This window comes from Microtus pennsylvanicus, chromosome 7, assembly GCF_037038515.1.
Source record: "Microtus pennsylvanicus isolate mMicPen1 chromosome 7, mMicPen1.hap1, whole genome shotgun sequence".
Taxonomy (NCBI): Eukaryota; Metazoa; Chordata; class Mammalia; order Rodentia; family Cricetidae; genus Microtus; species Microtus pennsylvanicus.
Genome location: NC_134585.1, coordinates 33,654,146 through 33,667,167, shown reverse-complemented (window position 1 = coordinate 33,667,167; position 13,022 = coordinate 33,654,146). Strand labels below are relative to the sequence as shown.

Genomic DNA, 13,022 nt, shown 5'->3' with positions numbered 1-13,022 from the left:
GACTTCCAGTCTCCAGAATCCACTTGGAAAAGCAGATTTCTAAGAGCTGGGCATAGTAATGAACGCCTTTAATATCACCACTCAGGAGGCAGAGGCAGATAGATCTGAGTTCAAGCAGGCCTGGTCTACAGAGCAAGTTCCAGAATTGCCAGGGCTACACGAACCCAAACAAAACAAACAAATAAAAAAGCAGATTTCTGCTGTTTCTATGTGCCTAGTTCATGGGACTCTCATAGCAGCCCTAAAGGGTTAAGATACATGGTATGTTATCACTGTTCTATTGCGTGAAGACACCATGAACAAGGTAACTCTTATGAAAGAAAGCATTTAATTAGGGGCTTCCTTTTAGAGGTTTAGTTTATTATTATCTTGGCAGAGAGCGAGAGCAAGAGCGAGACCGAGGGGGCGGGGGGGAGGCGCAGACTGGGCCTGCCATGGGCTTTTGAAATCTCAACACCCACCCCCAGTGACACACCTCTTTTAACAAGGCCATACCTCCAAATCCTTCTAGTCCTATCAAAAAGTTCCATTGTTTGGTGACTAAGCATTCAAATATATAAGCCTACGGAAGCCATCTTATCCAAACCACTATATTCCACTCCCTGGCCCCTATAGATTTATAGTCATATCATAATGTAAAAATGCATTCAGTCCAACTTTAAAAGTCCCCAAAGTCTATCACAGTCTCAACCCTGTTTAAAAAGTCTCTTCTGAGTTCATGGCAATTTCATAACTATAATCTTCTGTAATATCAAAATCAAAGAGCAGATCACTTACTTCTAACATACAATGGCACAGAATACATGTTACCATTCAAAAGGGTAGAGAGGGGAGGGAGCTGTGGTGCTATTCTTGGTTGTCAACCTGACCATATGTGGAGTGGGCTACAGATCCAGAAGGGAGGGTACCCCTGTGGGAGATTTTCAGCTTGGTTTGAAGTGGGTGACTGCACTTCTAGTCTGGATTTTTGAGGTAGGAAGACACAGACCGTGATCTGGATATTGAGGCAGGAAGACATAAGCCTTTGATTTTGATCTAAAGGCTGAAGACACAGGTCTTTAATTCAGATCTTAAGGCAGGAAGACACCTTTAATATGGGCTATGACTTTAACTGGAAGTCTCTACAAGGACATACAAGAAGGAAGCCTTCTTTGTTTCCCTGCTTGGCCTCGCCTTGCCAGCACCTCCACTGGTATTGGAGCCTGCTTCTTCGGGATCCCAGCACATACAGAAGACCAGCTGGGACACCCAGCCTTGTGGACTGAGCAACCGCTAGATTCTTGGACTTTCTTTTCACAGCTACCAATTGTTGGATTAGCTGGATTGTTAAGTCAGTCCAATAAATCCTCATATATGTGTGTGTGTGTATATATATAATATCATAAATATATATGTGTGTGTGTGAGTGTGTCTGTCTCAAGGATCATTCCATAAATTCTGTGACTCTAGAAGCCCCAAGTAATACAGATTTCTGTATCAGCAGTGGTTCTAGAGAAGCAGAAGTATAAGGATGAATCTTATCCTTTTTACGTATCTGGGACAAGCTTTTCAATTCATCAGCACCTTCAGCTACTAAAGTCTCTCTAGTCACCCTGTTTCCTGGGAGCCCAGAGAGCACCGAAAACCCATGGCATGAACTATACTACAAACTTAAAGAGATAAATGCATTTGATTATCCTGAGTCATCCATTGTGAGTGGCAATGGAGCTGCTGACCTGTATATGAAACTTCTGACAGCTTGGGGAAAATGATTTTTCTGTCTGGGTAAACTGATAAAGGATAGGAATGAGCTCTGAGATAAAATTAACTAACTTCAGAATTTGGTGAAGGACAATAAAGAACTTAGTGATAAAATTGATAAGGGGGGGGCTTTAGGTACACATAAACAGCTTAAAGATTTCTAAGTGTGCCCTGGAAGGGAACCTTATCTTAAACAATCACAGAGCTCAAGAAAATCAAACTGAAGTTCTCGTTATAAATTTGGCTGAATTATATAAAAAAATTCAAGACCCAGGCTCAGAAGGTGTCAGTGGTTAATGGAAGGACATTAACTGGTAAAGAATGGGATTCTATACCTTGGGATGGGGACGTGTGGGAGGACCCTAGTAAAGCTGAGAACTTTGAGCCCCCAGATTCTCAAGAGTTTATCCCACCTGAGAAAGTAGTACCCTCAGCCCCACCCCTTGAAATACTGCCTTTTTCATTTTTCACTGAGGAAATTAATCCTTCTTTGGCTGCTAAACCAGGAGTGAAGGTCATGCCAGGAAAGAGAATACTGATGACTCCCACCGATAGTTGCCTCTAGACCCTATAACCAGACTTAAGGCAAAGCGGGCTCCAAGGGGAAGTAGGAAGTACACTCAAGGAGGAGGGGCACTATACTACTAAAGAGCTTAATGTGTTTGCTAATTCATTCAAGCAGAAGTCTGGGGAGTACGTGTGGGAATGACTCTGGGACTTTCTGTCCATAGCCAGCCACTACTGGAGTAGCTGGACTGCAGCCTGTAAGTCACTTCAATAAATCCCCTTTAGATATGTATTCATTCCAAGAACTCTGTAACTCTGGAGAGACCTAGTACACAATGAGTAGAATGAGGAAATACTGGACCAAAGCAAGTTGAAAACCAACAGGGCAAACTCCAAATTCTTTACCTCCATGTCAAAATGTTCTTCATATATCCAAATCTGTCCAGCTCTGTTGACTGTAACACATTTCTCTCTCTCGGGCTGGTTCTACACCCAGTCTGCAGCTCTTCTTGGAATGTATCCCATGACTCTGGCATCTCCAGCATCATGGGGTTTCTGATGAAATCCAGATTTTGCCTTCACAGATTCATGCAATGGCTCTTTGGGTCTTGATTCAGGGACACCCCTGACACACACATGGTCCCAGTGACTTTCTTAGCCATGGTTAAGGGGATTCCATAACCCCTTTCTTGTATTTTTGACCCTAAAGCCAGAACCATGTGGTTAAAGCTGCCCAGTGCTGCTACTTGCTGGGGCTGGAACCCGGCCCCTCATTAATCACACTCGCTTCAGCTTTCTGTGGTTGGTGATTCTGTCATTGATTAAGCTTTTCTTTAACTCCTTTTCTGAACTGGAAGCTTAGCTGGGCGGGGTCTTGGCCTGAGGTCACCACTCCCTTTACATGGTGTGGCATCAGGCTATGTTTTTAATCTCCTTGAGAACTGGATTCAGTTCCACTACATTTCCTAGAGCTCTCATTCTCCTCAAACTGTAAATTTTTTATTTTTCCTTGCTCAGTTTGTTCTTTTTCATTCCAGATCTGCAGAAGACTGGACACTAGTAACCAAGCAGCAGAGTCCATGCTAGGCTATCTTGAAATCTCTGCTGCCAGTGCCATTAATTCAAAACTCTTCAATTTAGCTTCAGGCAGATTTTTCAGTCAGGGACAAAAAGCAGCTAAATTCTTTGCCAAAATATTACAAGAAATGTCTCTAGGTTTCTTACTAATATTCTTCCCATCTGAAGCTTCTTGAGCTGATTTCTACAGTTAAAATCACCCTTATCACACTGTTTTTCATGCTCCTACTAGGATGGACCCTTAAGTATCACTTTCTAGTACAAAGTCCCAATGTCTTCCATATTCCTCCAATGAACAGAATGTCTGTCACAGCAAAACTTCACTCCCGGTACCAACTTCTGTCTTAGTCACTGTTCTACTGTTGTGAAGAAACACCACGACCAAGGCAACTCTTAATAAAGACAGCATTTAATTTTGGGGGGCTTGCTTACAGTTTTAGAGGATTAGCCCATTAATTATCATGGTGGTGAGCATGGTGGGGACATGTAGGCAGGTGCTGGAGCAGTAGGTGAGAGCTATATTCTGATCCACAGGCAGGCAGGCACACACACACACACACACACACACACACACACACACACACACACACACACGCGGCTTGCCATGGGCTTTTGAAACCTCAAAGTCTACTCCCAGGGACATAGTTCCTCCAACAAGGCTGCACCTCCTAATCCTCCAATCCTTACAAAGAGCTCCACTCCCTGGTGACGAAGCATTCAAATATATAAACCTATAAGTCCATTTTATTGAAACCATCACACATGGAAAACGTAATATCGTAAAGACAGATTCCATTGTAGACCCCAGGCATCTGAGACCTCATGGTGTAGATGAATTCGGCCCTCCCAAAGACCAATAAAACCTGAGCCAGACAACAGCACTGATGGCCATTCTCCTTCCTCCAGTGAGAGGAAGATGAAAAATTTCATGTGGCCATAGTCTCCTCTCTAAAGGCAGTTTTCAGTTAAGTCTGTGGTTTTTGTGTAGCTATTTCCACACGAGATATGGTCCTAGGAACCTGGCTGATAACTGGGCTGTTTGATGACCTCTGTGTCCTAGAAGCACAGCAGCGCTGATTGGCTACTTCTCGAATTAATGAGTGGCTGTGGCCATAAGAAGAAGTGGCACAAATTGCTGGCTGAAATTCTGCCCATACCCATAAGAGGCCCAATTCCTACCTGTGCTCAGGTGTGAGCACCGCCTCTCTGTAGTCTTCATCACCTTCAGAGGAGTCAAGCTTGGAATGGTCCTGCCGCAGTAGCTGCTCCCACTTCTGCTCCATGGCCTGTTCTCTTTAGGGGGGAAATGAGAGCCTGAGCCGGTCATCAGCACGGCTACCCTCTCTGTACCCATCTCCACAGGCTGCAGGGGTTCTCCCCATCCTCTAGAACACGGCAGGCCTAGGAAGTGCCAGGCTACTTTCCTGGTATCTAATATCTACTTCCTGAGGGGTGGAGTTCTGTGTCTCTAGTGGGCAAGGCTGAAAGAAGGCAGCTTTGGCTGCACAGCGTTCAGCGCGTTTTCATTTGTGATCTTGTTTGAACATATCAGGGCTCAACCACATGATGAGAGGACGCTTGTACCCCCTGGTCCTCGGCAGCCCAGAGCCTTCCCTTCCATTATCATGGACCCTTGGGAAGAACAATTCTATTTCCTGCTAAGGTCCTAAAAGCAGCCTTATACCTGATCATTTCTAGCCCATGTGACTGGTTCTCTCATGTCACATGTCTAACTCTTCAATCCCCAACCAACCTAGAACCTAGCAGGTCGGGACGTAAGACCCATCAGAAGCTTGGAGCCCTCCGCAGGCCATCGCTCTCTCAGCCTTGCTACATTCTCACCATCACGCCCACCCCTCCAGGACCGTCTGTGCATGCACAACAACACACTCTGGCCCCTTAGGATGCTTCCGTGATTCAGCGGGTGTTTGGGTCCAACCAGTTTATCACATCACTGCTTTGTCTCCTACTACCTGTCAGCACCCGGAGTTCCTGTCACAGCCTCCCAGGAGCAGCATGGCCTGTCCTATCTGCCTTTACAAGACATCACCCCTCCCCCTGCAAGGATCAAGGACCAGCCTGCTATTTGGGGCCCTTTCTTAGCAACTTGACAATATGGAAAATACCAGATTCAAGATATGTCCCGGTGAGGATAGTGGCACCATTAATTCCTACATCAAGTCTCCATCTCAAGATATGTCCAGGTGAGGAGTGTGGCACCATTAACTCCTACATCAAGTCTCCATCTCAAGATATGTCCAGGTGAGGAGCGTGGCACCATTAACTCTCTACATCAAGTCTACATCTCAAGCAACAACGACAACCAAACAATAGTCCTGAGATATTAAAAAACAAAACCACGGAGGAAGGAGACAGATTGATTCTGAGAGCAGACAGAATGGATAAAACTAGGGAAAACAACTGTCCATTCCATGAGTATCCCTAACTCTACTCTGGGCAAGCATGCAGGGCTGTGAGTTCTGACCAAAGATCCTGTGAAGACAGGCAGGGATGCTTCCAGCAGCAGTTAGGAGGCAGGAGCTCAATGTGTCTGTGCCTGTGCACAGACCTGCACTTAGTCTATGTGCACACATGCACACAGGAAGGACGGGGAGGAAAGAATTAGGTCACGAGAATAATGAACAATCATCTGCTTACACGCCACCAAATGGCAGGTCAGCCAGCAGGCCCACACAGGAGCAGCTGTTCCTGGCCACTTCACAGCATGAGGAGTCGGCTGGGCACAGGAGGAGTCTGCAGTCCCACTCCAAATGGCCCCTCCTCCTCCCTGAGAGTCACACCAAAAGAGACAGACAGGTGCTGGTCGCTGACACCAGCTATACCCCCTAAGAGACTTCGACTTCTGACCAACTTTTGCCTTCAGAAACTGCAGAGGGGAATAGTTCTCTCTGAGCAGTGGTGGTGCTGTGTGACAGGAAGAAGGCCAGCGTGATCAGATAACGTGAGAAGGAAAGGAGGCCAAAGGTGCTGATACAGCACAGGACAGAGGCCAGACTCAGGCCGAACCACAGCTGTCTTCTTTTCAATGGCCCTCTGACGGGACACCCTTGTGCCATGAACTGGGTAAGGGAGGAGGCTGGGAGCAAGAGGGACCTGGGATGAGGGCTTTGATCCTCATATAGATGGAGGCTCCTGGCCCTGGACCTGACTGTGAGCTATGTTTCTTCCTAGTCCGAACACACAGGGTAGGCCATGCCTGCCAGGAAGGCTGCCCCACATCCCCACAGGGAGCTGCCCTGAGCCCTCAGTCTACATTTGTGTCATTGCACGCTCACCTCTTCTCTCGCAGTAAGTAGTCTAGGTTGTTGACATAGCACTCCGAGCCCCCAGAGGAAATCTGGAAAGACAGGACACAGGCATGGGGAGGATTTGGCATGAATGTATTCTGCTCGCTTTTCTGAACCGATGATATGGTCACATAAGTTTCTAAAAATTCAAAATAATGAAAGATCTCTCCCAGTGCCTGGCTACAGGCAACTCCAGGTGAATGTGCTTGTGGGCTTTCAGGTGTTGCTATACCAGGACAAGCAAGCAGTAATTTTATCAACCCCTGTAATTCAAACAGAATATGCCACATGCCTCATCCTGCACTGTGCTCTTTCCAATCAGAAATACATCTTGAGTGTCATTTCATATCATTGCCAATGAGATTGTGTATGTGTGTACATGTGTAGGTATTTGTGTGTATGTGTATATATGCACATGTGCATGTGTGCATATGTGTGTGCATTGGTTTGCAAATGTATGTGTGTGCATGTGTGTATATATGTGTGTACAGGTTTGCATATGTACGCTTGTGCATGTGTGTATACGTATATATATGTGTGTGTGTGCATGTGTATGTATCTGTGTGTGCATGTTATATGTTCAATTGACATTGCCAGGTTGTTCTTATACATGACCAGAACACAATTCATTAGTTCTCCAGTGGCAGGCATTTAGGCTACTGACAATCTTAGGCTACTGTATATAATTGAAACACTATGCTTGGAATAAATTTCCTGAGTCCATGGGCCCTTAAGCGTCCCCCACTGTGCTTCCCATAGGACCTCCCTGAGTCTCCATTTAGGATCTCTATTACTGCACTCCAGTCAGTCTTTGTGTGTACCAAGCCCAGATCCTGGCCCTGAGGTCCTTCGTTGCTGGAAGATCGGCCCCTAACCTTAGACATAAATGCCATGAGGGCCCCCATGCAGAAATGACATTGAATCTGGTGCTACCCCTGGCTTTCATCAGGAAGACTTAGGAGTAGAAACACGGGCAGGAGTGGAGCCTGGCTTGAGGCCTGCACTCTCAGCTGTGAGGGCCCTTGGGCTGGGGAGAGGTTAGATATATAATCAAGCAAGAGTTGGGCAGGGGGGCTAAGTGCACAAGGAGAGTTGGGGTATGGCTATGGGAAGGGACAGCCAGAAAGGGTGGGCTTGTGGGCAACTAAGAGAGGTCACTAAAAAGAGGCCAATGATCTAATCTACATGGGAAGTAAAAAAAGACAAGATCTCCTGAGTAAATTGGGAGCATGGAGACCTTGGGGGAGGATTGAAGAGGGGAGGGGAGAGTCAGGGAGGGAAGCAGAGAAAAATGTAGAGCTTAATAAAATTTTAAAAAAAGAGGCCAATGAGGTAAAGTCGAGGTGGCGGGGGCAGGGAGAGGCTTACTTACCTCTGGAGTCACAGCCTGTTGACTCGGACCTGCCATGCTCCAGAACAGTTCCTCCAGTGAGGCCAGCCCTACCTTCTGGTCTGGGGGCTTCTTCTCCAAGTCCTTATGTGGTCTCCTGTGAAGCTGAAGTACCTTCTTGTTCTTGTTCAGGAACTCTATAGGTGGTGGGCTCCAATCAGTGGGGAACGAGTCTCGAGGCATCTGCATCTTGGGCCTCTTCAATGGTCTGGGAGGAAGAGCCACCGTGGAGCTGCAGAGCGGTTGCACTGAGCAGAGAAGAGCATGGTCCTGAGTTAGGAAAAGGACAGGCAGGCACAACAGTGGCTTGAACCCCTGTGGATATGAAAGAGTACTATGGTGTCCCCATCCACCCCATCAGTGTCCCAGACATTAAATCACACTGGGTACAGAGAGGGACGATTTGGAATTGCTATGTATTGATTGTAAGGGTAGTAATTCCTCCATCATGATGCCTTTGGCCCTGCCCTCATCATGTTTCTACCTGAGCAGGTAATGCCTACCTCCTCAACAAGGAAGGCAAGCAAAGTCTTCTGGTCCTGGGCATCTGAAAACTTTGGGATGCTCTGTCCTCAACGGAACTCCTTGACAGGTGAGGTGACCTCCAAAAGAAACCTAAAGACTAAATCCTTGTGTTTCCCAGAAGGAAGGGCCTGGTTCCCAGGAGGAATTCCTTCTCCAGGGCTGTTACAAGGAGTAGGCATTGTGCCTGAGAGATAAGCTGTATTCTAAGATGATATCATGTCCCACATCATCCGGTCTGAATTTAGGAACTCCTATTCCAACTGGTACCATCCTGTTTGTTACAAGAGGTGGGACTGGTTAACAACTTTCTGGATAAAGTACCACATACCAAAATTAAATCAAGACCAGATAAAAATTTAATAGATCTACAACCCATAAGGAAATAGAAACAGTCATCAAAAGCCTCCCAATCAATAAAAGCCCAGGACCAGGTGGCGTCAGTGCAGGATTCTACCAGAATTTCAAAGAAGCGATAATACGGATACTCCTCAAATTGTTTCACACAATAGAAACAGAAGGAACACTGCCAAACTCTTTTTAAGAGGCTACAGTTACCTTGATACTAAAACTACACAAAGACTCAACAAAACAAAAGAATTACAGACCAATCTCCCTCATGAATATTGATGTAAAAATACTCAGTAAAATACTGGCAAACCTAATCAAAGAATACATCAGAACCATCATCCACCATGATCAAGAAGGCTTCATCCCAAAGATACAGGGATGGTTCAACATATGAAAATCCATCAATGTAATCAATCTATCATATAAATAAGCTGAAAGAAAAAAAAAACAAGATCATCTCATTCGATGTTGAAGAAACCGTCGACAAAATCCAACACCCCTTCATGAAAAAGGTTTTGGAGAGGTCCATGAAACAAGGAACATTTCAAAACATAATAAAGGCAATAAACAGCAAGCCAACAGCCAGCATCAAACTAAATGGAGAGAAACTCAAAGCGACTCCACTAAAATTAGGAACAAGACAAGGTTGTTCACTTCTCTCCATATCTATCAATATTGTTCTTGAGGTCCTTGCTAGAGCAATAAGACAACAAAAGGAGATTAAAGGGATACAAACTGGAAAGGAAAAAGTCAAACTTTCACCATTTGCTGATGATATGATAATAAATACTAAGTGACCCCAAAAATTCTACCAGGGAACCCAACCCATACAGCTGATAAACACCTTCAGTAATGTGGCGCAATACAAGATCAACTCAAAAAAAAAATCAGTAAACCTCCTATATACAAATGATAAAAGGGTTGAGAAAAAAATCAGAAACATCACCTTTCACAATGGCTACAGACAACATAAAATATCTTGGGGTAACTCTAATAAAACAAATGAAAGACCTGTATGACAAGAATTTTAAATCTTTGAAGAACAAAATTGAAGAAGATTTCTGAAAATGGAAAATGAAAAAAAAAAATGATCATGGATAGACAGAATTAGCATAGTAAAAATGACAATCTTACCAAGAGCAATCTACAGATTCAATGCAATGCCCATCAAAATCCCAGCACAATGCTTCACAGACCTCGAAAGAACAATACTAAATTTCATATGGGGAAACAGAAAACCCAGGAGAGCCAAATCAACTCTGTACAATAAAGAAACATCTGGAGGCATCACCATCCCTGACTTCAAGCTCTATAGAGTTATAGTAATGAAAACAGCTTGATATTGGCATAAAAAAGACAGGAGGACCAATGAAATCAAATCAAAGATCATTATATTAAAACACACACTTATGAACATCTGAATTTTGACAAAGAAGTTAAAAATATAAAATGGAAAAAATAAAGCATTTTCAACAAATGATGCTGGTATAATTGGAAGTCAACATGTAAAAGAATGCAAATATATCTATATCTATGGCCATGCACAAAACTCAAGTCCAAATTTATCCATATTGAACCTCATAGAAGAGAAAGTGGGAAGCACACTTGAACTCATTGACATGGGAAACCACCTCCTAAATATAACACCATTAATACAGACACTGAGAGCAAATATTAACAAATGGGACCTCCTGAAACTGAGAAGCTTCTGTGAAGCAAAGGACATGGTCAATAAGACAAACAGCAGCCTAGAGAATGGGTAAAGATCTTCACCAACCCCACATCTAACAGAGAGCTGATCTCCAAAATATACAAAGAACTCAAGAAACTAAACATCAAACTACCAAATAATCCAATTAAAAAGTGGGGTACAGCTCTAAACAGAGAATTATCAACACAAAAATCTCAAATGGCTGAAAGACACTTAAAGAAATGTTCAACATCCTCAGTCATCAGGGAAATGCAAATAAAAAACAATTGTGAGATACCATAGAATGGCTAAGATCAAAAGCACTGATGACAGCTTATACTGGTGAGGATGAGGAGTAAGGGCAATACTCCTCCATTGCTGGTGGGAGTGCAAACTTGTATAGCTGATGTGGAAATCAGTATGATGATTTCTCAGAAAATTCGGTATCAATCTACCTCAAGACCTACCAATACCACTTTTGGGCATATACCCAAAAGATACACAATCACACCACAAGAACATTTGCTCAAGTATGTTCATAGCAGCATTATTCGTAATAGCCAGAACCTGGAAACAAACTAAATGCCCCTCAACCAAAGAACAGACAAAGAAAATGTAGTTCAATTACACAATGGACTACTATTTGGCAGTAAAAAACAATAACATCTGTAAATTTGCAGGCAAACAGACGAAACTAGAAAAACCATCCTGAGTAAGGTAACCCAGACCCAGAAAGACAAAAATGTATGTACTCACTCACAAGTGGATACCAGACATAAAGCAAAGGAAAACCAGCCTACAATCCACGACCCCAGAGAACAAGAACCCTTTCCAGAAACAGAAGCAGATGCAGAGATACACAACTAAACAATGGGCCGAGCTCTAGGCAAACAGAGTGTTGAGCGATAACATGGACAAAGGGATTAAGATGGTGATGGGGAAACCCACAGAATCAGCTGGCCTGATTCCAAACTGACAACTGGGGAACCTATACAGGACCAAGCTAGGGCCCCTGAATACAAGTGACAGTAGTATGAGTTGGGCAGTATATGGGGTCACTGGCAGTGGGACCAGGATCTAACGCTAATGCAGGAACTGACTTTGTGGAGCCCACTCTCTATGGAGAGATACCTTGCCAGCCTAGACATGGGTGGGGAGAGGGCTTTGGTCCTGCCTCAAGGAGGTGCTGGGACAAACTTCCCAGGGGTGGCCTTAACTTCTCTGGGGAACGGATGGGGGTAGGGTGGGGGAAAGGGGAACCAGTGAGAGGAGGAGAGAGGGGTTACTAGAATTGGTATGTAAAAAAATAAATTAATAAATAAAAATTTAAAAATACTCACTGCTCTTGCAGATGACCTGAATTCCATTTCTAACACCCACATTAGAGCTCATAACTACCAAAAACTCCAGTTCAAGGAGATCTGATTCCCTCTTCTCATCTCCACAGGCATCCATGTGCACATGGTGCTCATACATACGATTAGGCACACACACATAAATAAAATTTAAAATAAAATAAAATAATCTTTAAAAAACCAAAATAACCAGGCATGGTGACACAAGCTGATGTGGGAGTGTCATATACCAATCTGTTGCTTTCATTGGTTAATTAATAAAGAAACTGCTTGGCCTGATAGGTTAAAACATAGGTTGGTGGAGTAAACAGAACAGAATACTGGGAGGAAGAGGAAGTGGGGCAGACACGATGCCTCTGCTCTCCAGGGCAGACACGATAAAGCTCCGACCCAAGATGGATGTAGGCTAGAATCTCCCTGGTAAGTCACCACCTCATGGTGCTACACACATTAATAGAAATGGGCCAAGCAGTGTTTATATGAATACAGTTTGTGTGTTGTTATTTCGGGGCATACGCTAGCCAGGTGGCCAGGAGCTGGGTGGCAGGAACGTGGCCCGTAGCTCCTACAACAACAAGCCTTTAATCCCAGCACTCAAGAGGACAGAGGCAGGTGGCTCTCTCTGTGAATGAAGCTACTCTGGTCCATACAGAGTTCCAGGCCAGCCAGGAGACCTTGTCTCAAAAAAAATAAAACAAATAAAAATGTCACTGTCAGCTGGTTACAGGACTAAGTGAAGATACTCTTCAGGGCTGGTAGTCTCAGGTCCCCAAATGTCCAAGGCCCAGGGACTGGACGAGCAGACTTAGAAACATATGGCTCTAAACCATAAGATATAGGGGCTGTTATCCAGGTCAGAGATTAAAGTTCCAGACATCTGGGTTAGAGGTTTATCAAAAAAACTTTAATTGGAGCTGGAGAGATGGTTCAGAAGAGCACTAGCTGCTCTTCCAGAGGTTCCAAGTTCAATTCCCAGCAACTACACGGTGGCAAACCATCTATAATGAGATCTGGTGCCCTCTTCTGGTGTTCAGGCATACATGCAGGCAGAACACTGAATAATTAATAAATACATAAATATT

The 13,022-nt window shown here is 44.3% G+C and overlaps 1 protein-coding gene across 1 annotated transcript in view; it reads right to left on the bottom strand.

Moving 5' to 3' along the window:
* Fam178b (family with sequence similarity 178 member B) overlaps nucleotides 1-13,022 on the bottom strand; it is a 135,538-nt gene that overhangs the window by 90,620 nt on the left and 31,896 nt on the right. The window contains exons 2-4 of the mRNA XM_075980437.1: nucleotides 8,005-8,270; nucleotides 6,621-6,682; nucleotides 4,504-4,617 (exon numbers count right to left, since the gene is read on the bottom strand). Coding sequence (XP_075836552.1) covers nucleotides 4,504-4,617; nucleotides 6,621-6,682; nucleotides 8,005-8,211 — 383 coding nt within the window. The 5' untranslated portion in view covers nucleotides 8,212-8,270. The remainder of the gene's footprint in view (nucleotides 1-4,503; nucleotides 4,618-6,620; nucleotides 6,683-8,004; nucleotides 8,271-13,022) is intronic.